Source organism: Synchiropus splendidus, chromosome 1, assembly GCF_027744825.2.
Source record: "Synchiropus splendidus isolate RoL2022-P1 chromosome 1, RoL_Sspl_1.0, whole genome shotgun sequence".
Classification (NCBI taxonomy): Eukaryota; Metazoa; Chordata; class Actinopteri; order Syngnathiformes; family Callionymidae; genus Synchiropus; species Synchiropus splendidus.
Window position 1 is genome coordinate 61,733,116 of NC_071334.1, and position 25,590 is coordinate 61,758,705.

Below are 25,590 nucleotides of genomic sequence, written 5' to 3' on the forward strand. Positions count from 1 at the left end.
CAGTAATTGAAAATGTATCGTTTTGCTGTCTGCCGAACATTCAGTCAAGAAAATCAACCTTCTCTATAGCCATTCATACAATAACAGGGAGTCTGTACGATAGCTAACGCTCATAGTTTCCACAGATTAACGTTTTATATTGACAACGTTTTAAAATGTTAGGTCTGTTTTTCATGCCAAATAATGATTATCTGGGTGGTTGTGAGTGTTTTCCCCGGTGGACAGCAGACCTCAAAGGGCTTGCTCAGTGTCAATCTGACAAGTGGAAAAGAAAGAAGTTCTGGTTCAACCTTGGAAAGAGACTGGAGAGTTCTCTCTATCGAAGCAGCCTGAGTTCATACAAGTTGAAGGGGAACCACAGTGCAAGGACGCTTTAAAGTGTTATGCAGAGAAGTCACGCTGACATTCTGAAAGCTGATATTTCATCCCAGCATGTGAAGACTTCTGTACGGACTGGAGCCATAGAAGACGGCTGCAGGACGCGCCAGAACCGTTTGAAAGGCCTCTGGTGAACCGAGCAGCCGGAAAAGCATTGCAATTGCCCAAGTGCTGTGTGACGAACAGATAGGTGTTTGTAGTGTGTCGTTTAAGGTCTATCAAATCTGACGAACACTCGCCAGTCAAACATCTGATCTGATATTGTGAAGAAAACAGGCCAATGCTGAGGAATAACCAGAGATTAAAAAAAAAAGAGAGAGAAACATTGAGTTGAACTAGAAGGGTGGTCACTTGTTCACAGTTGAAACAAGGGGCTGAGCAAGATTCAGGGAGCCAAAGGTTACAAGACCTGCAGCATTAGTGAGGACGAGATACATCACAATCCCAGTTGGGGCTGAAGTGTGTGTGTGTGTGTGTGTGTGTGTGTGTGTGTGTGTGTGTGTGTATGTGTGTGTGTGTAAAATGGTCTCGCTCAGGTCTATGTCTGTGTCTCTGTGTACCATCACCATCAAGACTGAAATGAGGCTTCGGTTTAAATGCATTAGTAGTAAATTTATTGAAAAAGATACAACCAATCAGATGCATCATTTACGCTTGAATACGCAGCAAAACATACAACAGGAAGTTTGTCATCCTGCCCATCCATTATTTACCTTTTTGCACAGACTTTGTCACAGACGTTTAAAAAGACAGGTGGCTTCTGTTGGCAACAGCGTCAAACTAAATCAACAAACCGACTACAGCACATTTACAAAAGTGGAGATTAAACTAAAGACTTTTATGTTCTCTTATAATACAAACTACTCCATGTGGATTGATAAAAAAAGTAAAAACCGTTATGAACATTTTGAGTCACAACCGTGTGTGACGTTGCACATGAAACAAAACTAAAAACAAGTCAGTGTGGAGAAAACTATACTCAAGTAATTACGCTTCTTCTTCTCAAACATTCAACATCCTGCAGGGATAATAATAAAAAAAAAAATCACATGAAGTGAAAGCAAATGCTTTGATCGGAGTTTGTGGAATGTTTCGTTAAAAAAAAAAAAAGTTCAAGCAGCACCATGTCTGAGGGTGCCAGTCAAAATATGAAAGTTCCCCCTCAGCGAAATCCCGTAGTTTATAGTTCCAGAACTAGATTTGAAGAGGCAACACATCGTCAAAGTGACGCGGAAAACAGAGAGACATGGGGGCAGTAAAGTTCCTGTGACGTTGGATTGTGCATCCTCTTGATGTTGTTGCTGTGTGAACCTAAAAGTGTTGTCAAAATAGTCGGCGTTTGGCCAGAAGAGTGTGAGGGATGACGTGCAGAGTCAAAGGTTAGAGAGGGTTGCTGGACGAGCTGGTGTCAGGACCGGCCTGTTCTTGCACCGGCTGTTCCTCGGGCGTGCTGTCCGCCTGCAGCGACTCCTTGGCCGCGGACGAATACTTGCACCGAGAAGAACCACACTCGCAGCAGAACGTCTTACTTTTGACCTCCCAGAAATGGTCTCCATAGTTAAACCTGATGGGGAACACAATGATGGATGTTACTGTCTCCTTGAGAGCGAACGTGGCTGAATTCAGATCAGATGCTCACCCTAACTCTTCTCCTGCCTTGATACTTTCGCTGGCAAAGAAGCCAATGTGTGGGAAACGGAGGTCCTGGTGTGTAGTGAAGACCCGACAGGCAAACAGGTTGGGCTCGCACATGTGGTTGAGGAACCTGCTGATGTTTCCATAGAAACGTGCGTCTATGCAGTACATATCTTGTGGCTGCGGCGAGTGAAAACAAGTTCATCAGATCTGGGGAAAGAGATGTGAGGTGGCGCAAGCCAACGGCTTACCTTGTCGTCCAGGCTGAAGAGATAAGCGTCATTTTGTCTCATATCTGCTTCTGCTTCAGAGATGATCTCGCCGACGTATCTTTGGAAACAAAGACAAGCCATCAGAATATTATGAAGCGTAAGAATAAACTTCTTATTCAAGTGTGTTTTAGCCACAAGTGTGTTTTCGAGCCTGACTGCATTTTACGCCACTGGACTTCATTCATTCATATATGACAAAGGGCTATGAGCATGAAATAAATGAGTCTCACTCGCAAACAAATGTTCCCTTCGGTATGTCTTGAAGCGTCCGGACGCCCCAGCCTTTCTTGGCGGTCCTGAAGAGCTGGAGCCGGGTCCTGGGAAGCCCACAACGTCATGTCAGTATATGTCGCAGGAGGATTTCCACCATGGTAAAATGGTAATACCTGAGTCCGTTTTGAACCACCCGGTTCTTGCAGGTCCTCCAACAAGAGCATGCGTGGTTACATTCAAATATTAGCGGAGGCTCTTCACGGTGGAATTCAGGTAAGAGACACCCGCTCTGCAGACCCAGCATGAAAGGAAGTTGAAGTCAAACGCCTGTGAAACGAATCCAAGTGATTCTCCATCTCTTTTACCTTGTCATACCAGCAGCGCAGACTCAGCTGTCCACACATGCAGGTACTTGTGGAGCAGTCCTCTTTACACACGCAGTACTGAAGGTCGTGGACGAAGAGAGAGTTGTTAGAGACGTGACACGGAAGAGGAATTCAGTTTTGCATGTCAGACTCGTGAGTCTCACTGACCTGCAAGTGCGTGATGTTCCTGTCGATGTTCATGGGTGATGTTACACAGTTCTCTGGGATGTACTTGTAATCGTCGGGGCAGGCTTCACCATCGACAGAGTTCACACAGGGAATGGGAACTCGTTCTTGCCCCAGAGAAATGTCGCTACGGAGAGACAAACAAAGCGTGTCAGCTGAACCCATTTTCTCTGATTCCTTTGACAAAACTATTAACTGTACAAGAGTCAAACGTCCACTATTGAGACCGAACACCACAGACCTGTGGAGGGTTTTCTGCTCTCTCTTGGAACTCCTGGCGTTCCTCTCTCTTCTGTTGGCCTGCAAGGCGGACCAGACTTTAGAACTGTGGCTGCTGCAGTCGATCGGGGATTCTCCTTCACGATTCTTTGCGAAGACGTTCGCTCCATGAGACAAGAAGAGCCTGAGAAGGAATATAGAGCCGGGAGTTCTTTCGGTTGAGATGGTCCAGTTTTTAAGTGGACACTAAGCAAATATTGTTGTTTTTTAAGTAATACATGTACAGATGAATCAAACTTTGTGAAATATGATGCTTTCTCTGTTGACATTCAGGGGGCCGGAGTACATTGCATAAAAACTGTCCATGTGAAGAACAGCATTGACACAAGTGAGTATATGGCTCAAGCAGGAGACGAAGGAAATAATAGCTTCCGGTTGATAAAACCTGCATCAACCATTACTTCTCGTTCATGCTGAAGGAGTAGTGAGAGAGGGGAACAGCCAAGTCGCGACTCAGCGAGGGGAGTCGCCACGGCCACTGACACAGATGAATTCGTGAGAAGTCCACGGCTTGCGATGACGCGACAACACCTCGACCATTTCTTTAACTTACGTGACACATTCTAGACGATTCTCCCTTGCAGCGATGTGCAGTGGCGAGTCTCCGTGGATGTTCACGACATGGATGTCACAGTGAGCGTTCAGAAGAAGCTTGGCAATCTCCAGGCTGCCCGAGAACGCTGCCCAGTGAAGGCATATGTTTTGCTCCTGCAACAGGAACCACAACATATTAATTTGTATGATGTGGTTAAGAGGAAGACTGAGATGATATTAAGGGAAGGGAAGCAGACCTTGTCTCTGATGCTGATGTCAGCTCCCTTCGACAGAAGTAGTTTCACTTGGTCCACATGTTTGTATTCAGTCGCCCAGATCAAGGCTGTCCATCCACCATCATCCTTAGGGGGGAATATCGAGGTGAATACCAGGTGCAGACTGGTGAGAGGCTTCATATGTGGGACCAAACATGGGCAATATCCCCCCCCCCCCCTTCCAATGCCAAGTAATTAAAGTTGCATGTGCAATAGCTCAGACAAACAGTGTGTGTAGAACGGTACATTAATAAATATACAAACCTGACAATCTATATCGATCAGTTTAGTTGATAGAAGATATTCAACAATGCTGTAATGACCAGATTTAGCCGCCAGGTGGAGACAAGTGAACCCCTCAATATCCTAAAAGACAAGAAAACCAATGTTCTTCATTGCTCATCTAAACAGACTTTGGAGCCAGGATCACACTGGGTCAGCCAACAATGTAGTACATTTTTCATCCCAAACTGGCTCACCTTGTGTTTGACGCTGGCTCCAGCTCGCAGCAGGTACGTGACAGTCTGCATGTGGTTGTTTTCACACGCGTCCATCAGCGGCGTTCGCTGATCTTCGTCACACATGTCCAGGTTAGCACCAGCCTGCATTACAGAACAATTGGCTTCAAACGGTTTGCTTTCAAAGGGAACACACTCCGTTGTGACACCAGGCTCTTACTTGCACAAGCATGTGGCAGATGTCTTTATAACCTCCTTCGGCGGCTGCATGGAGAGGAGTGCGCTTGCTCTGCGCTTCCATCTTAAAGTTGGGGTCAATACCATCCACTGTGAAAAAAAAAAAAAAAACGTGATTTTCACGTTTAACAAACATGGTAAATGCTGCAGGTGAAGTTGCTTACCAAGCATTAGTAGAACCTTTTTAAGTTCTCCCTGCTTGGCTGAAAGGTACAGTTGCTTTGGATGGAAACGAAGCTTCTTAGGTCTGAAAGATGAAAAGCAGATATGGTTAAGTCTCGATCATCCAGTTCATCATCATATATGGGAACTTACTTCTCCGTGTCAAGAGCTACCAAGACACTTTCTAGAGTCTCTTTCGGTGGCCCTGGGGGGACCGGGGTTGATCCAACACTGGCCAGCAGAGTTGCACTCCTGGAGTCCCCAGGGCCAGCTGCGTGGTCCGGCTCTTGAGACGACTGTCTGGACAGTGAGCTGTCAGCCTTGTCACTGGACACACTCACCAGCTGTGTCCTAGATGAGCTGAAGGGTGGGAACACAGGTGAGTGGGCACCTCCCCAGTCAAACTAGCTTTACAACTCAAACACACTCTCACCTGTCGGTGGTGGTGTCTGCTCGTCCTTCCGGTGCCACTGACAACGCAGGAGCATGTGGAAGTGGAGGGGGGACAGTGGAAGTGGTGTCTGCCTTGGCAATAGTCACCTCCTTGGATTTGCTGGCCTCTTCCCCACAATGGGGGCAAAAGGTCTGTCCTTTTAGCACTGAAGCACAAGCAAGGTGAAACCGATGGGAGATGCTGATGTCTGGTTGACACTCCATGAAGGTCCCCTGCACAGATGTGGAAAGCACTGGTGTAATCACAGCATATCTATGAGCAGCGTTCAAAGGTAAGTGGGTAACAACACCAGTCACCGGTTGTTTCCAATGTTCAAACCTTAGAGATGAATGAGTACTCACCGCCCTGCAGAAGAAGCCACAGCCTGGACAACACTGGTGTTTCACCATGCCGTTACGATGGTCTTCACACAGCACCAGCAGCTGAACAGAGTTTGACGGCCGCATCATTTCCTGTTTCAAGACCGCACCTTGGCAACGCGTAAGATGTCCGTCAACGCTTTCTGTGGCCATGCACTTCCTGTCAGCCAAGATAAGAATCTCTCGACTTTTCGGTGTCTCCATACGACAGCTGCACAGCGGGAGCTCTTGAGCCTCCTCCATGGTTGAACCTGAGGGTTTAAACACAGCAATAACACAAATGGAACATTTTAATCAAAACAAGAGTTTATACCAGTGATTCTTAACCATAGAGCCGCGAGCGACCCCTAGGGGGAGTTTTTTGTTTTACACATTTGGGCCATGAGGGCCGTCAGACGGCTCAGTTTTAATACATTAGCCACATATGGTGGCAGTAGTTTGTCACTGAATTGACTTGACAGCTGCAAATCTGTGACAGTTAACAACATTGGAGAAGTTCTTGAAAAGAAAAAATGATGAAGAAAGTGAGGGCGCCCCCCCAACAGTAAAAACTGTTCATGAAAGCAACAGCTGAAGCAGTTTTAAAATTTATTAGTTAGCACTATATGGTGATATGGTCAATTACACTTACTTACTTATATCTTATACGGACTTTAAATAAAACACATTCTTCCTGTTATGATATTTAGACATGGATTGATTATATTTATTTTAGTCAGAATTTTATTAAGTTTTTCCAATTGTCTCAACAGTGTATTTTTTTCTTTTTTTTTTTCCTTAGTAAATTTGATGACTTGCACCTGGTTCTGCTACTGGATGGACTTTTCAATGACAAATGCTCTGATCACATGTCATTTCACAAGGTTTTGGGTTTTTTTACATGTAAGTTGATTAAATATGGTTTTTGGACACAAATGAAATGAAGAGTAATGAATCAGTTCTATTACTTGAATGGGGCTCGGGCCCATTTGTTCTGGGAAAGGTGGGCCGCGAGATCAAAAAGGTTAAGAAGCCCAGGTTTATAATGTATCAGTGACCCTATGATCATCCCATCATTCCTCACGCCTGGCACCTGTAATGCTACTGTAGCCACCTCACCCTCAACCATGCCAGCCCCTTCCACGTTACCACGCATACATGTAATCCACCAAGGCTGATTTGCTGAAACTGTGACTGAAATCTTCCTCTTCCAGCTTTTAAAAGTCAGAAAAAACTTGTGGATTATTATTACCATGTGCGATAATTTATAATCACATTTTTGATCATTTAATTTTTATTTAATGTCATCTTCTGTAAAAAAAAAAAAAAACGTATTTTAGTGTATTTTCCGCACAGAGGTCATTCCACAAACAGGAAAAAAAAATGATTTTAGTTGGAATTTGTTACAACAATCTCACCTTGGTCCTGTGTGGGGACATCAGGAATGCTGGGTTCACTGACTTTGTCAGACACTGGAGTGAGGATCTGAGTGAATTCCTTCCTATCTTCTGATGGAGCTGCTGTAGCCTGGGGCTCAACCAACAACTCTCCTTCTGTGCGACACAAAATGTTTAGAAAATGGAAGGCATTTGTGACCTAGACTTTTATACTGTACAGTTCTATTTTATTCTGCAATTCTTCAAAAGTTCTGACACGACAATACTCGTACCTTTGTCCTTTAGCCTCCTCTTCTTCTTCCTAGATGGCTTGAGCCAGGCACCGTCTGTTTTTAACTTCTTTTTCAACTTCTTCTTCAGACTAGACTCTGTGCTCTACAAGAAACAAGATAGTGTCGTAGTGTTACTTTGAGGCAACCATCTTACACCTAAGTCTGCTATACTATTGCAACTATTTCCTAGATAAAAAGGTTGTCATTACATGTTATTAGTGACACTATGAAATATTTATCTTCATTTCCTAGTGATTGGCCACAAATGTTATTGTCATCTCGAGAGTCATGCAAATTCTCTGTGACTTGCTGAGCACCAAAAAGCCAATGAATATTCATCTTATCTCTTACTTTCATTTAAGCCTGATGGGACAACAAACAAACACTGTTGTTTCTCTCCTCTCTGTCCACTACGTGTAAAGTAAGAGCTGTTAGCTTACATTTCCATCAAACCAGGTTTGTTTCACTGCGTTGCTCTGGATAGTTTCCAGTATTGGACTCACCAGATCAGACTCTGTGCCCTCCTCTTCCCCTTCTTCCCCAGATTCTTCTGAATACTGATCCTCTCCCATCTTAACCAAAACAAAACATAATCAACCTTTGGAAAAATGTCATAGGCAGAGTTGCACGATTTTTTTTTTTTTTGGAATGAGGGTTGGAGTGTCATCATTAATGCAAGACTCAGGAGGGGAGGAAGTGAGATAAGAATCATCTGACAACCTCGGACGTTTCTTCTTGGACAGTGGCCGCTTCCTCCTCAGCAGAATGATGTTGCTGATCCTCTTCAGAATCTTCCTCTTCTGATTCCTCATCCTCAAAGGCATGTTCCAGTCTCTCTCCATTTATGTTGGATTCCTCTTTCTTCTAAAACAGAGGCAGAAGAGTCATTCAGGAGTTTCTTAGGTCAATAGTTCATCAGTTCTGATGGGTTTAGCACCTTGTGTAGCTGTAATGTACTCACTTCCTGGACAGAATGCTTTGCATAAAAAGAACCATACATGTTTACAAGAGTTTTGCTTCATAAGTCTGTGATGTCAATTGTAGTTTTCAAAAGGCATGTTTTGGGCAAAGAGACTATAAGAAGCAACTAAGCTTCTACAAACTAACCTCTGGGCTTTTAGACGTCTGCTGTAGATCCTTGAACATCTCCAACACGGTTCTTTGTCTCAGGACTTTGGATTTCTTCTTGGGAACCAGACTGTATGTGCCCATTTTCCTTTTTTTCTTACGGGACCATCCAGCAGGAAAGGAACCTAAAAAGGTCAAACCAGGGATTGTGACGGTGATCGAGATACGCGTTCATATACTGCATGGTATGTGCATGGTATGTGGCAGACCTTGTTGCAGCTTTGGTGAGGCGGCAACTGGAGCAGCTGAAGCAGAAGGTACCGTCTCTGGTGAGATTGGTGCGTTTGTTTGTGCTAACGCTGGTGTATCTGGAGGATTCTGAGGTAGGTGGTTTCCATCGAAAGACTCCTGCGAGGATTGCTGCGTGTCAGGTGGACCAGAGCAGTCTGTTTTAACATTCTGGGCCTCCCTTAATTCTTTCTTCAGGAGCTGTAGGCACAATCAGACATTCATTTTGGTCATTCATCACAGCTTGCATAGCATCAAAACAGACGAAGATTAGAATACATTAGATTAGATGTCCTTTATTTGTCCCACAGCGGGAAAATTCAACGCGCAAGTGTAAGTTGTAACTCAATGACGAGAAGCAATGAAACGTAAAAACAACAAAATCATAAGTTGGGCAGTGTGCTGCAGTGGGCAACTTCATTTGGAAGTCCGGCCCACACAGTAAAATTATAAAACTGATCATTTCAAAATATAAAAAGAACCCCGTATTGAATGGGGATGCGCCGATCGATCGGTCACCGATCGTGATCGGCCGATTACAGTGTGACCGGTGAATGCCGATCACTACCTGTCAGTGCCGATCACAACAACCAATCATGTGTGACAGCTCCTGCCTACTCACCGCTCACTTAGCAGCAGCAGTCTGCCAAGAAGATTCTTTCAATCTGTCATTTAAAGTTTGTATCCCGCAGCACATGCACGGGAAAATGTTGTACAGGGAAGTGCGTTAAAATTGAATATGCCATTTAAAACTCCAGCACTTGACGGAGCACAGAGTTTTTGAAAGTCAGACTGCTGGTTCCTCAGCAGCTGGCTGTTAGAGACACTTAGCAACACCCGCCGGTCCGAGACTGACATTTGGAACGCTGAGATAATTGCCCAAGAAATAATCTGTATTTTCACAGAGCTGGATGACCAGCCTTTCTCAGGTGTCGTTTATGCAGAGACAGAAACAACTGGATCCGTCGCCATTTTGGAGTCAGGTGCAGCGTTCGCCAGCCACCTGAATCTGAAACTTCTGAGTGGAAACTTTCATAAATCCAGTGCTCTCTGTCTCAGAGTCCCGCTACAAGCCAATGGGTAAATATTTCACAGACATAGCAAAGACTCAAGAGACTCACTAAACATGTCACATCAAATTAAATGTTTTTCAGTTGTCCTTTTGACAGAGTTGCTACATTCTGCAAAGTTTTTTTTTGCCTTCTGGAAGAGGTATATTAAAACATGTCTGAATTCAAATGTTTTAATATCATGAACACCGAAGGTCTCATCATTTTAATTTCAAATTCACTGCCAATCCACGTGATCGGTATCAGTCATCGGCAGCAAAAACCCTGATCAGAGCATCCTTAGTATTAAAGCAAAGAGGACAGTTTTACTCCACTCAAGTCACGGGAGGCGGCTGGATTGCAAGATACTGGTCGCATTTAAAGAGACCAGTTATGCAGGACGAGATCGCACAGTAAATCAGAGATCACTTGACCCACATATATTTAAGCTCACCATACTATTGAGGTCACCATTTGTTGCAGACTTGAATGAGCGAATGAATGGTTGTCTGCAGCAGCTGCGTGTGTGTGTGTTGAGGGAAGTGCTTCATTGAGCGATCGATTATTAATCATAAAAAATACATGACACAAGTTTAGTTAATGATATAGTCATTGCGATCCATGAATCATCAAATAAAATCATCACTGAGTTGCTGCAACTATGGATGTCATTGTTCTCTTGAATTAAACATGCTTAAAACTACGTTCAGAAACTTAAAATCCTCCTGAAGCTCCTCATGCTGTTTTGTCTGGTTCTGTGTTTCTCTCGCAGCGGTGATGGAGCGGGTCATAAATCACCTCAATTGTTGAGAGTTTGTCTTGAAAGTACAATTGCAACTACACAGCAGAGCAGTAGCCTATGCTGTGATTTCCCTTTTCCTCTCACAGTAAAATGTGTCATCTGTGTTTATTGTGAAAAGTTCCCTGATTCACTTTTCACAGATTGATATCCTGTCTGTTAATTCTCTCCACTCGGGTTTGGGGTTTTGGGGTGCAACCACGGTACAGTAGCGGAGCCAACATTTGGTAAAAAATTTAAATGAATAACTCTTTGTTTTTTATTTTGTATGAAGTCATTTTTCACCATTTACTAAAAGCATGACCAGCATTGAGAGAAGGTTTATACTTATACGCTGGTCAATGCCCAGAGCAAAGGAATCGGTATCGGGACCATAAAAGACAGATCGGATCGATTAGTTCGTTCTGTTATTTGTGGAAAAATCCTAAAGAAACATCATAATGACTTAAGTCCATAGCTCACGGAAATCGAGTTGCGCATTCCGACCGGACACATTAAGACAGACCGTGTCAGGACAGCTTGGATTGGAAGTAGATTAACTTCTCATGATAAAAAATGAAAAACAAGCATTTTTACTGTTACCAATTCAGTAAATTACTTCTTAATTGGCTGTGTTCCGTTATTGTTTTTTTGTTTTGGGGGAGGAGGACCCCAAAGGCGGAGCCTGGCAGAAACGCTAAAATCAAATAGAATCAACAGTGCATAGAAGAAAGTGTTTTGAAGTGATGGAAAACAAGTTTGTACTGATGTAGGCATGAAAGGGTAAGGCGACACTACGAGTTCACTGTGCAATCTGTGGAATGGATTTCCTGTACATTGCTGAGAGATATGAGAGACATGTGACATGCCTCAGTTAGGAAATCCATGCCACAGTTTGTCACCTTTTAGAATGCAAGCGTTTAGCAGAAAAAAAACTGCAGCGTAACCTTGCCTTACAAGCATATATATAAAGATATATGTATATGCTGAGGGCAGGGTTTGCTCGTCCTGTTTCAAAATTCTAGCTAAAAGCCTCCTTCACTCAGGCAATTTCACTCTTCTGTTGCTGTGTTGCCTTGATTTTTTAAAATTAGAATATGGTGACTAGTAGTTTACATAGTCGGTGACTAGCTGACTATCAAACTAGTCGTGGATTTCTCAATAAGCCTGTGTGTCAGGTGAACGGTGGAACATGAAGAAATAGCAGATCACAAAGTCCACTTACTGCTTGAATGACTTTAAAGTTACATTTGAAGGAGTTTAAAATGTGTGGCTGTAGTTGATGTACTGTACTGTGTGATACAGCATTGAAGAACACTTAGTTGTTAGCATTCTCATCTCAATATATTCAAGTTAATATCTGTTTAATTTGTATTCAGCAGTAGTAGACAGGCAGTGGCAGGAGTATATAGAAAGAGCTTGGAGTGAACAGACACAATGTGTTTTTCGTTCACTGATTGACACTTCTACCTGAAAACGTTGGTTTTGTTTCCACATATTTTTGCAGATCACTGTTTTGCTTAGGTCCTTGATATTTATGCAAAACTCTCAGGACAGTTGTTGACCCATATATGTACTGAAATGAAATTAATAAAATTTAACATAACAAACTTAAAGGAAATAATTAATTGCATTTTTGGTGGCTACGCCTGTGAAATTGTATAAAGGGCCATTAAAAACTAATTTATGGGCTCAAATCTTAGGACCATCAACAACATGAATATAGAGTAATAAAGTCTTAACCTTTGATTCATCGTAGTGACCAGCATTTGTCCAAACAAATGCGACCACACACATCAGAACAATAACAACTTAGTCCAGCAACAACCGTATTACAGTACAGAATTAAAGAAAACACATTTTCCTGTTGCTTACTTTGCTGGGTTGTGGTGAACTAGTATCACAATCTGACTGTTGAAAATTGACATTACCATTAGTTGCATCACCATTATGGACCCCATTATGTAATTGAAAGAAATATTGGTCTAAATGAAATGAGCACATGAGCATCTTTAAGATGAATTGCGAACAAACATTACACCACACAAATCGTCTCCAACCACAGAGGTGGAGCCAGATTATTATTCACTACTGTACCTTCTGTGCTGGACTGACAGCGGGCCGAGACATAGTCTTTCGGGCTCTGTGCACTGTGGCCGGTATCGGAGCAAGAGACGGGGATGGCCCATTTTTAGAATCTGGAAATCCTTCTGATAGAATCCCAGTTTCAGGGTCAGTCCGTGAGCCATCCTGTGTATCAGCGGGTAATGCCTTTAAGTGGGGTTTGGCTTTGTCTTTCCCAGTAGGGGAGCCGGAAGGCATCCAGTTAGTCCTGTGAGGGGACACTGCCAAAGATGGCGTGGTTGACACGCCGCCTTCCTGCTGGGGCTTGATGAGAATAAATCCATTGCTCCCAGTTACCGAACCGTGTGGGGTGTCTATTTCTGAAGTTCCATTTTCATTAACCAAAAGCAAAGTCTTGGTGTTGTCCGTGTTGGAGCCAAGGATTGGGCTCCTGCTTCTTGTGTCAACAGATTCACTGCCGTTCAACATCGTCACCACAACTGGTGAAGATGCGTGCCTTGCTGTTGCCTCATCATCTACAAGAGAAGACAAAATAGACATGGTGACCTTTATTTAACCATGTTAGCAATGCTGGATACATCATCTGGTTGGCAAAATTACCTGATTCTCCATTTCCTGTTGCTTCAAGTCCTTCTTTTATTGTAGACGCACCTTTGTGAATGCTGCCCTTGGCAAGACCAGCGGGCTGGAAAAGGAATAGACAGGGTTGGGTCTGAATCCAACAACTTACACAGCTTTGATCATGAAAAGGGTCTAGTATAGTTTTCATGAAACCAAGATAATAAGCGGCTGATGACAAACATCCAGCAGAACAAATGTATTGTTCGTCTTTGTCTGGGTAAATATTGTAGAGCTGCTTCAACACAAGGAATTGAGGAAAAGGCTGAAAGTGCAGACTGAAGGATGAGAATTTCTAAATGCATTACAATGATGAGTGCCGAGTGCTGGATGGAAAGCTCACTGCTCTGGATCAGTTGCGACCTGCTGCTCTTTCATTGTCTGTCTTTTCCCTTGCAACACATTCAGCCAACCAGCAGCGACGCTTCAAAAGAAATCCTAAGCACCTACAGCATGTAAAGACAGCTCACTCTGGGAAACAGTGATGAAGATACATGGAACTACTTAATTCCTTCATTAGGTGAAAATCACACCCTCAATCACACCCTAGTAAATGTCTGCAACATCATAACCGCTTGAGCGTTTTTAACAGTCCTTATAAAGCATTTGCTCTCTATCCACCAAACAACACTGTCCCCATCAAACAGCTGGGTCAATGACCTCCGTGTGCTGTCGAGGAGAATGTAGGCAAGGACTCTCGCGGCCTCAAGAAATCATGAGAAACAATCTGAGAAGGCTGCTGCCTCCAGTCGATTCTGTAGTCATAGTCGAAAACAACCACACCGAACATTACAAGCCAATGACATTGTTACACCCAAACAATGCCCAAAGACACCAGCTTGAATTAAGAGATTTTTTGTTCTTATTCCAAAGGTCAGGACAGAAATCTGCTTGGGGTTTCCCAAGGAAGATCAAGTCTGAGAGAATGCCATGGACTCCCAGATTTTGAAGAATTCCAGGAACTGACACAGGGCTTTGGGAAAGGCTATAGATTGATAACTATTGAGTACAATAAGACACAATAAAAAAATAAAAATCTTAGGCCTACTAGCGGCGGAAAGTGGTACTGCACTCTAGGCAAAAGGGAGAGGGGGAGGGAGACAGAGAAGGCTGTCTGCAGAGCTCCGCCATTTCACAACCAGATTGTTTACTGACAACGTTGTATTTGCAGCAGAGTTCCACTAGAGGGAGAATATTGGGATCTGGTGGTCTTCTGATTGGGATATGGGAACATTCTTTCAAGAATACAAATGGGTTGGTTAGGCACCCTCATCGGTACATGAAGGAAATAGCACCCATCCTGACAATGGACATAAATAGCTAATGATCTTAATAGAACAAGTCAGGGCAGTCACCACATGACATTTCTGCTGCTGATGGCAGCAAAAAAATGGACAGATTAGATGAAATACGAGTGACAATGAAAACCTGGTGCGTAGTCCACCATAGGTAATGAATTGCAGCTGCATCAGATACACACAGATGACGGAAAGACAGGATGAGTAGCACTCCTGATCTCACCCAGCTGCGAGTCTTTGAATTTCTGGAATTACTCACTGTTCATTGGTTGACCTCAATTGAAAAGACAAATGTTTTATCTCAAATGAAAACAGCTAAACATAGACACAGTTTCATTCAAACAAAAGTAATAAACTATATTTAGTAACAACGCAGTGGAGATAACCACCACCAAAGTACTCTGACTACCTGATTTCACCAATAATCTGAAGGACTCCCTTGAGTTGGTTTCTTCTTTTTTTTCTTTTACATAGATCAAGTTCACAAACCATATCTTCTCTCCAATGATACACACAGAGAAACATCAAAGAAGAAGTTTATGTCCTGCTCATAAAGCACATCAACCACATTTCTATACGAACGCTTTACTGGTTTTGAGATTGAGTTGTATATGACACAGGAATCAGGTGCTAGCATTTTTTTAAACCCAAATGACAAGCCAAAACTCCTGCCAACAAATCGTCTGCACCACGTCAAAATGATTATCATGGAACAGAGCCCTGCAGCATGCATCTTCATCCATTTGAAAGCCTCCAGAGCAGAAGACGAGAAAACCAACGTGCTGTCTCTCCCGTGTTCCTCTAGGAAGCGTACCTGCTTTCTTCTCAGGCTTTCATTGGGTAGAGGAGTGAGAGAGGCCGGATAAATGAAAGAGCCGAAGAGGGTGGGAGGGATGTACGGCCGGGGGAAAGAGATTGAAGACACAAGGCTAAGGGAATGTGCCGAACAGATTGTTCCTCTATGCTTTCTTCCAATGCACGTTCACTCCAATGGTCATGTGACCTGGTAGCTCCCTCTGTTGGCGATTTCCACATAACATACAGTGACTTCATTCCTACCCCCTTTTGGTTGCAAGAACCATCTGTAGGAGGCATTTGTTAATCACCTTGCGGTACCATCTTACTTCCATTTCACCTCAATGTGGATCTGAAAAGTAAATAAAGATGGCACCAAGAAAGGGACACTGTAACGTCAGTCTCTCAGACTACCTCCCGTATCTTGCATACATTAGAGTTCAGGTCACATCACATCAGCAGGTTGCAGACAGACCACTTTATGAGAAGAAAAGGTGTTGGATAAGGAACAATATCTATCAACTACTAAATGAACAAAGCATTTCCACTCACTGAGTTCTCATAATACCCCTGGCAAGACAGTTAGCTTGGCCACCCGTTTTGAATTGCATCAGTCAACTAGCATCAAAATCAAATCTGATAAAATGGACCATAATGTTTGAAACAGCAGAAGTTTGTATTCAATGTTATTTCAATGGTACCAATTGTTTGCGCAAAACACAGTGAGAACTGGAGCTCTGAAACAATCATTTAAAAGTATACCTAAACACAGAGGTCAAAGTCCCAGGGTTTCTGGTGTCATCCTTGCTCAAGCATTTATCTGCCTGTTTTAAGTGACCACACTTGATTTGAAGTCACTAACCAGGATGTATACAACTCAACATTCTTCGATTAAGATTTAAGATTTCCACAGCGTGACAGTACGACCGAAAACCTGTTCCAGAAACAAATATCTTTATAATTCTCACTTTTGTAGATCTAAGGCTTTGAAGTGAGTTTGTGGACACATTAAAAGTTTCCCTCCAAAACTGGCACACACCATCAGGCCTGTGTTTTTGAAGAGGGGATACTACAACTTCTTGCTGCCACTCCTTTGGCACTGTGCAATGCATAAGAGACCCATCAGTCAATCCAACTATGACTTCTTCAAACCCCACCCAATTGCCACTTCGCAGTGCGACACCTGAGGCTTTATCATCCTCATTACCAGTCTACACACTGAACTTCCCCATGAGTCACTTTGCACAGCATGTCCAAAAAGGCTACCTAAGCCTCATCACTTATCCATTTTGTAGAAACAACAGCTTACAACGTGGCCTTTAATAAAACCATCGGTTTGAGAAATGGCTCATATGAAAGCTAAAACCCTCCCAAACTATGATAAATATGCTAAAATAAATTTGCTCCACTGAAGAAAGATTGATCATTGAATGAACACAGAAAGGCCAGATTTTGGCAAGACACAATTTGTCACCTACAGAGAGTGACGCGAAAATAGAACAAATGATTTACATCAAATACCAAAATATGTTGCATAACATCAGTGTAGTAGTGGTCCAGCCTGTTCAGATATTTTTCTTGTTTTTACTTGACATTGAGACACAATGGAGGAGTCAGCCACCTCAGCAGTGGAGCTAGACTTCAGCCTCTTGATAATCAACGGCATCATCTCAGGGTGAATCTGATGCATGTTGTCAGGTTGCAGTTGATGTGAAGGTGTGCTGTGCTGGGGTTCTTTGTATATACACCCACTAATTGATTGATCATTTATTGATGACAGGCGAGGCAGTAATCTAGGATTGGGAGCATCATATGACAAGGCAACAAGACTTATGCCTTCGCAAAAACTGACTCAGTGGATTTTACGAAGCAGTGAACATTGGAATGCTTTTCAGCTGTTCTATTTGGCACCAAAACATTATTTAAAAAGATCCTGAGACTGAAATTAGACATTTCTTGAAAACAAACACTGACTACAAATATATCTGAAGGGCACTTGAGATCAACTCGTGGGTCAAGACTATTGTTTGCGTACTAGGGCTGGGCAACTAAACATTTTTTTTTTAATTGAAATCAGGATTTTAGATTTGGACAAGGTGGAAGAAAGTAACTGAATGAAATTGATTTTCCCTCTTACTACCGTATTTGTAGCACGGTCTCTCATGCGCTGCTGTAGTTGCTTCCTCATCCTTCTTGCCAGAGAACCCACAGGGAGAAAATTAAACAACACTAGCATGTTGGCAAGACAAACCAGGGTGAGATTCACAGTAAATGACTGCAGTCAAGCAAGTTGCTGTCAAGCCGCCCGTAAAGTCCAGTGCAAGAATATGCCAATTTCTATGGTAGACTGACAACCACATTAAATAAGAGCGCTAACTCCAGATACCTGTTATTCTTCAGAGTTATAAAGACAATTTTGCCGCAACACAGCAATGTGAGTAAGACGCAACACTTAACATGTTCACATGTTGATGATCTTCCATCATCTGCTTCTGTCAGTATCAGTCAGATTATATCAGTCAGAAAAAGCACACATTTGAAAACCTTGTTAAGCACGTCTAATACAGACACTTTAGAAATTAAACCAAAATAACTTTTCAGGGGAAATACAGATTTAGGAATCACGCAAAAACAGATATAGCGCTGCTGTATATTTCAGACTAAATAGACACACCAACTAATGGCAAATATTTTTTGGCTACAACATACATGAACTTGATGCAGTTATCCAATGCCAGAGTCAGAACCTTATGTAGTAGGTGGCAATAAAGATGATGTATCAAACAGTAGGCTGGTGACCACCATTTGGATTATAAGTGAGAGCTTATGAGACCAAAGACCTGCTTGATGATAGCAGTGAAACTGTTGTAAATGTTTAGAGATTTAGAGCAGATATGATTTTGTGATTCATGAATAGAATCAGCAATATCAAATAATGATGGTGATACTTGCTAAGCAATGTTTTACGTAACACGGTTGCAACACATAAAGCATCACTAAGTACCGCAGGTTTGCAAACACGTTCAGCATTCTAGTGTGTCCATCTGAGCCTACGTCTCCATCTCAGAGGTACATTTAGTTGCATGTCATGTCAACTGCAAATGTCATGTATCATCATCGTATTGTTTTCATGAAGTGAACATCACTGCAACATCAAATGTGAATCGCTCATATAGTACAAAAGATAATACGTGCACTTGGAGCAGGTCATGGGTAAATATAGAAATTTAAAGGAGATGAAACAAAATGAACTTGAGGGTGCATTTTAGCTTTCATTCAAAAATGCCAATAGCCACCACATAGCTATCTTTAACGTGTTTATTTTTAAGGCAGGCCACATGCCAGCAGCTATAGGTAACAACCGAAAGTGCTGGAACCGCAGGACACGACCGTGATTAGCCTCGTGAGCACATTTGATATTAAAAACACTAGGCGCCGATTTAGTAAGTGGCGCCACATGTTTACACTGGAGGTTGTGAGCAGCTGAGTCCGCCACTGACTCCATCAGCCATCGCGAAGCCCACATTACACAGCACGGACAACAACAATGGCTCGGCAATGAAGACTCAAATCGGCGATTCTCGATCAAGCCAATGAACGCTATAAACGCCGCTTCATTTTATTTGGGGGTGAGAATGTAGTCTTGCTAACTAGCACAGCTAGTAGCAGCAAGCTACTAGCTTTTTCTTAACAATTCGCCAGTGCTGCTGCAAGTAACAATTCATATGCATTGGGGTTTGAATCGATAGACGACTAGTTCCGGTATATGTTGGGTTCATTTCTGTGTGTTTAACGTGAACAGACGCGGGATATTACTGTGTGCCGGGACCATGAATGGCTAAGACACAAGTCCTAGCCGAACGCACGTCCGCTTCCATCATTCAGGTTCCGGGGCGAAGCATCTTCCTGCACATTCAGCTGCCCTCCGGTAAGCACAAAAGCCCACCAGCGCACAGTTCCCCACGGTTAGACACCACGTTTCTCCCTTGAATAGGACACCGTACCGCTCAGAGACCGGGCAACGATTTCCAGAGAGCCGAAAAAGGCGCGTTCAAACGAGAGCTGGCGTTATATTGTGATCACTCACTCACCTCGGTTCCTACCGAAGCCATGGTGCCTGGACGTAAACCCCGCCCACTACTGCTCACGTCACGTTGATCGATTATTCGGAGAGTAGTACCACACCTGCATAAGCGTCCTACGGTCTTCAGAAGCCTCACCTGCTATGAGATCTATGAAAACATTGACTCCAAATGATCACGAAATGACTCCAAAGAAGTACTTTTTTTCAACAAACAAAGTGAAGGAAATCACCAACAAGGTTTTGCATAATTACCACCCTACTAAAGAGATGTTGAATAGAAGATTCATACTCGACATGGATATTTTATGTACATTTTGCAATGCTTGTGAAGTTTGTGGCAGCTTTTGGTCATGTGTCCATGTCCTAACAAAGGGCATATATCCAATTAAAAAGCAAGTACTTTATTCATACTAGCAAATTCTCTCAACAAAAACATGATGTTTTTGCCTATATTGAAACAATTAAAATAAACACTAACCCTAAAGCAATCTAAATTTAAAACATTCTTCGAGAACACAAACTTTTCTAGACAACCCTTGAGCACTTGGAAACTAGATTATTTATTTCTTTTTTATTTACTTTTGTATTTGTATTTTAAGAAATATAAACAAGATGAATATTTTTCATGAGGTTATGTTAAGGTTATGCTAAGATATGTTAAGCAGAACAAACAAACCAAAATATTTTGAATAGAAGTATTTTCTTTCTACAGTACAGGGCATGTTTTATTCAGTGACAAAATTGACATGCTGAGTCAATTTACTTTTTTATGTTTTTGGAAACTTTTTATACTCTACAGCTTTTTATTCCATAACAGCTATTCTTACTCTGAATTTGTCTTTCTTAGAACTGTACATCATTTCACACTCTATTTGGCAGTTAAGATCAAATCAACACCCACGAATGTCCAATTCATTTTACCAACAGAAATCTAGTTTATTTTCCAAATTATTATGGAGAGAAAAACCTTTTGTTTTGGCGCTGCTCCCCTCTTTCTTAATAACATGCAGATTTGAGCCTCTCAGAAGAAATAGATTCTCATAATAACAAAATATTTCAGGGCAAAAAATGTGTGTGTGTCTGTATTAGTATTCATATGAGGACCAATATTTGACAAATCATAATCTTGCAGGAACATTTTGCCTTGTGAGAACATGGTTGTCATAGCGCTTTGTGGGTCAGATCAAAATATTATTGGGTCTCAGTTTGGTCAGTGTCCTGGTTAAGGGTTTGGATGGGTAAGTTCAGGGTGAAAGGCAGGGGAAAGGATGGTTTTATAGTAAAGCAAGGTTCATGCACTTCATTACCAAAAGTATTTGCTTGCATGCCTTGACTCCCATATGAACTTAAGTGTCAACCGATAGGGTTCAATATGATGTCGGTCCAGCTTTTGCAGCTATTACAGCTTCAACTCTTCTGGGAAGGCTGTCCACAAGGTTGAGGAGTGTGTTTATAGGGATTTTTGACCATGCTTCCAAAAGGCCTGGCTCTTAGTCTCCACTCTAATGCATCCCAAAGGTGTTCCGTCAGGTTCAGGTCAGGACTCTGTGCAGGCCGATCAAGTTCATCCACACCAGACTCTGTCATCCATGTCTTTATGGACTTTGCATTGTGCGATGGTGCACTCCAAACTGTTTGCACAAGGTTGGGAGCATGGATCTGTCCAAAATGTTTTGCTATCCAGAAGCATTCAAAGTTCATTTCACTGGAACTCGGGGGCTAAGCCCAACTCCTGAAAAACAACCCCACACCATAATTTCACACTTGGCACAATGTGGTCTGAAATGTACCGTTCTCCCGGCAACCTCCAAACCCAGACTTGTCCATGAGATTGCCAGATGGAAAAGCGTGATTCATCACTCCAGAGAATGTGCCTCCACTGCTCTATAGTCCAGTGGTGGCTGCTTTACACCACTGCATCCGGCGCTTTGCGTTGCACTTGATGATGTATGGCTTGGATGCAGCTGATCGGCCATGGAAACCCATTCCATGAAGCTCTCTGTGTACTGTACTTGAAGGCCATGTGAAGTTTGCGGCTCTGTAGCAATATGACTGCAGAAAGTCTGCGACCTCCATGCCATATGTGCCTCAGCATCCACTGAGCCCTTTCTGTCAGTTTACATGGACGACCACTTGGTGGCTGAGTTCTTATAATAAGGCTGACAGTTGCGTGTGGAATATTTAGGAGTGAGGAAATTTCATGACTGGATTCGTTGCACAGGTAGCATCCTATGACAGTTAAACGCTGGATTTCACTGAGCTCCTGAGAGAGACCCAATCTTTCACAAATGCTTGTCAAAACGGCCTGCAGGCCTAGGTGCTTGATTTTATCCACCCGGTGCCGGGCCAAGTGACTGGGACACCTGATCCTGATCATTTGCATGGGTGAGCTAATACTTTGGTTATATAGTGTATTTCTGTAAAGATACGTGGATATTGGTTTGATCCATGGCTTCATTGACAAGATTAGATTGGAGAATTCAAGTGCTCTTATTCTGCGACTAACAAAATAAATAAACATAAATTAGACATGCCACCCTAAATTATACCGTGAACCAAATTTCTACCCACCTCACAATTGGGATCCACCTCATTTAACGTGGACTTCTTGCCATGAACGAGTACTTGAAGTAATATGAGCTAAGAGCTAAGCGTTTAGTCAATGTTTTTTTTTTCTTTTTAGGCACGAAGCAAGCTCAAGGGCTGCAGCTTTATGTATTTGCATCACTTCGCTCAGGACGCGATGATCAGAGGGACTTACTACTTTCCGGATGGGCTTTTTGAAGTATAGTGTTGCTTCCTCGCGCTGTTTTGGTGTGTTGGTATCCTCTTGAGCGGTTGGTTTTCTTGTGAAAACCGAAGGTATGGCAGTCAGTTTCAGTAGCCGTTTGTAATGAACTTTCAATCTTAACGATTTTTGCAGAGCAGACGAGTCCTTGAAACGGTCTGCAGTGAAATGATTGCTGCAGAGAACAGAATATGGTCTTGGTTGCCATTCGTCCCTTGTTCTCTGAACTTTCTTCACCCATTGGTGGTGAAGGCCTGCGTCTTTGGGGAGAACAGGCTTATTCGTTCACTGGAGTTATTAGAGCATCCAGCCGCCACGCAACATCTGGGCATTTCCTCGCAGTGCCGGGGGCTTTACGGCTTGTTTAAGTTAAAGTTAAAGTCAGGCGCTGATCGACATCGATCGGCGCGCAATGCATTGTAGTCCGGCAGGGAGTCCAGATCCGCGCAAATCAACTCTGACGTCATCATTAACGTTGCCATCCAGTCTCGACAGATTCCCAATAGAAACGATAACTTTAAACTACACTCAAACGCGGACATAGAGTTCAACAGTTACATGCAGTTTATCTTCGAGTGAATGAGCAGTACTTTTGGGGGACCAACTTTCGTCAAGTTGACGGACTCATGTTTGAGATTCCACAAAAGTGGACGCATGAGGAGAAGTAGAATTGGTGGAATTCACTATAGTCCCCGGATTTCAATGTTTGGAATCTGCTCTGTTAATTACATTCCAACTCCTGGTTTCTTGGTTCTGGTCAACGTAACTGTTGGATTTGAAACTGTTGATCGTAGCATTTTAATTTGGTGCCTTCATCACTCAGTGGGCATCTGTGGTTCTGCACTGTTTGGGTTCCAGTCCCTTCTGACAGGCATGGTTGGCATTAAACTGGTTAGTTAGGAAACACAACGGACATCAGTATGAAATGATATTTTATTCAGACAGTCAAACATTGGTGGTTAGAATCTTTTGACTATTTATGTAAACTATTATTTAAATTTTATTTCATTAATTCATGGAGTCTAAGTTTTCACAAGTTTTCTCCAGGGACAAGAGCAGACTGCAGCGCATCATATGTTCTGCTGAGAAGGTCATCGGTTGCAGCCTGCCACCTCTTCAGGACCTGTATGTCCCAGAGACGTGCAGGTCGGATCAGAGCCGACCCTTCTCACCCTGGTCATGGACTGTTTGTTCCTCTTCCCTCTGGCAGGAGGCTACGGTCCATTCAGACCAGAACCTCCCGTCACAGGAACAAGCTTCTTCCCCTCGACTGTCAATGTGGATTTATTGAATTTGTAGTTGAAGCGTAACTTGACCGGAAATACGTCATCAGCATGCGTGCGTTGAGGCCAGCGGTCAACAAGTTCCACAGTATTTAAAGATTAAAGAACCTTCTTTTTTCTGTCATCGGAACCGGTATGTTTTAATTTAAATGTACACGACTGTTTTTGTATCGACATATTAAATAACTTTCAAATGGAATGAATGATGATTTATGCGTTATTATTTTCTCAATTGAATCATATGACAAATGAGTCGCGTCTTAATGCTCCGAACCACACGTGGGCGCTGCTGCACTTGAATCACTGACGGTTGTTTTGGAGACCCGCCATGTTCGAGCGCTTCAGTCTGCGCTCGCACCTCAAGCTGTCAACTTTAATCTGCCTCGCCCGGAACCCTTCGTATTATTCGCTATTTTAGACTGTTCTCTAAAATATCATCCCGTCGGAATTAATAGATGAGTTGTTGAACTTTATCAGCGCATAATCGTTGATATCGATTCCAAAATGACTCAAAAAGCTGCTGCTCTCCAGACCTACAACAACGAACTAGTGAAGTGTAAGTTAGTCTTATTTGTATGAATCTGAAATATATTGGATATTTCCAGTTAACTTCATCGTGTAGCGCGGCGGATAAGTCACTGAAATGCGTTTTCGACACGAAGCTTTCCTTCGATGTTCGATGATAACTGTGGTCATCGTCAGAAAATGTAAAATGTTGAATATATTTCGGGAGAGAACACGTAACATTCAGTTCTAAGTCAAGGAACCACCTCCTTGGTTTTACAATGAAATGCAGTGGACATTTAGGAGCATCACATTTCTGCAGATCATATAGATTTGGGCTCTTGTTTCCATTTAGCCCTGTGGTTCTTATATGCTTCTTTTATTTATCAAAGTTATATATATATATATATATATATATATATATATATATACACACACATTTCCATGGGTGTGATGTTGAAGGGAAAGCCAAGAAGCGAGTATATTGGTGGGACAGCTCCTGTAGAAAAGTTTGGAGACAAAGTTCTGGAGGCCAGAATGGTTTGAACAACCATTTAGGTTTGCGTTAAGTAGCATGTGAAGAAGTGAGTCGTGACCAGGAAGGTTGACTTTGATAAGTTATGTTGGAGGTTGACGTGTAACTGTGTTGTTGTGTCATTTTGTTGTTAAATCTTTCATACTATCTGGCGAACTCACTCGTCCATGTATCATTCAGGCATCGACGACCTGAGCAAGAAACGAGAGGAGCTGAACCGTCAGATCAAGCAGGAGGAGCAGGAGAAGGAACGGCTGCAGTATGATATCAGGGTCCTCACAGAGAAGTTGAGCAGAGTCAACGAGAGTCTGGCACAGAGATGCGTCACCCGCAGCAACCTGGACCGCACCATTGCGGAGACTGAGGCTGCGTACACAAAGGTCTTCTGTCTTAAATATTACTGAGTGCTGGTGGTCGTCTAGTAGTCACGTTGGTAGTAACGTAGTATTTTCTCATGTTTAAACTGTGTTCTTCTTCTTTCGTAACAATGTTTGTGTTGTGTCGTCGGCAAGTCTCTAAACACAATATTTTTGTCGACTTGACATTGTGACCGACAAGTCATGCTGGTCACTCCCAACACAACACTGATTAAAACCAACAAAGCTGTTGAGCTAGTGACTTTTTTAATTAAAGTTGTGTTGTTACTTCCTGCAGATCCTGGAAAGTTCACAGTCACTTCTGACCGTGCTGAAGCAGGAGGCGGGTAACCTGAGTAAAGCCACTGAACCGCGCAGGAAAGACCATTGATGGACACTTGATTTATGCTATTGACCGACACTTTATTTTATTGTATCTGAGAGATATGTACAAAACTATTGAAATAAACGCACATTCCAATGTATGTAATTGGGTGTATAGATGTTTGCTTTTTTTCTTCAGAGATGCATAACAGTTTCGTTCTTGAGCATACTCAAAAACTGGGGTTGAGAAATGCATGGGTCAGAATGTCCTGATGGCAAATG

The 25,590-nt window shown here is 42.7% G+C and overlaps 2 protein-coding genes across 4 annotated transcripts; one reads left to right on the plus strand and one right to left on the minus strand.

Moving 5' to 3' along the window:
* Positions 1-991: 991 nt before the first annotated feature.
* On the minus strand, positions 992-19,560 carry ehmt1b (euchromatic histone-lysine N-methyltransferase 1b). 3 transcript variants are annotated; one of them, XM_053849250.1, is made up of 26 exons: positions 19,526-19,560; positions 13,324-13,408; positions 12,736-13,238; positions 8,793-9,012; positions 8,563-8,708; positions 8,176-8,316; positions 7,959-8,027; positions 7,456-7,558; positions 7,205-7,339; positions 5,790-6,058; positions 5,428-5,660; positions 5,148-5,354; positions 4,997-5,079; positions 4,816-4,922; positions 4,617-4,739; positions 4,402-4,503; positions 4,120-4,224; positions 3,882-4,036; positions 3,291-3,452; positions 3,032-3,176; positions 2,864-2,941; positions 2,672-2,787; positions 2,516-2,602; positions 2,265-2,343; positions 2,018-2,193; positions 992-1,942 (listed from the first exon to the last, which is right to left on the minus strand). In XM_053849250.1, exons 1-26 carry the CDS (start codon positions 19,544-19,546, stop codon positions 1,759-1,761), a joined length of 3,834 nt encoding a protein of 1,277 aa, XP_053705225.1. In that variant the 5' UTR covers positions 19,547-19,560; the 3' UTR covers positions 992-1,758. The 3 variants fall into 3 exon arrangements, with proteins under 3 accessions (XP_053705225.1, XP_053705235.1, XP_053705217.1); XM_053849260.1 differs by having other exon boundaries at positions 7,205-7,336; positions 8,176-8,319; XM_053849242.1 differs by having other exon boundaries at positions 8,176-8,319.
* A 4,349-nt stretch (positions 19,561-23,909) lies between these two features.
* Positions 23,910-25,465, plus strand: ssna1 (Sjogren syndrome nuclear autoantigen 1). The gene is made up of 3 exons (XM_053887965.1): positions 23,910-24,145; positions 24,809-25,008; positions 25,283-25,465. Exons 1-3 carry the CDS (start codon positions 24,094-24,096, stop codon positions 25,373-25,375), a joined length of 345 nt encoding a protein of 114 aa, XP_053743940.1. The 5' UTR covers positions 23,910-24,093; the 3' UTR covers positions 25,376-25,465.
* Positions 25,466-25,590: the final 125 nt, after the last annotated feature.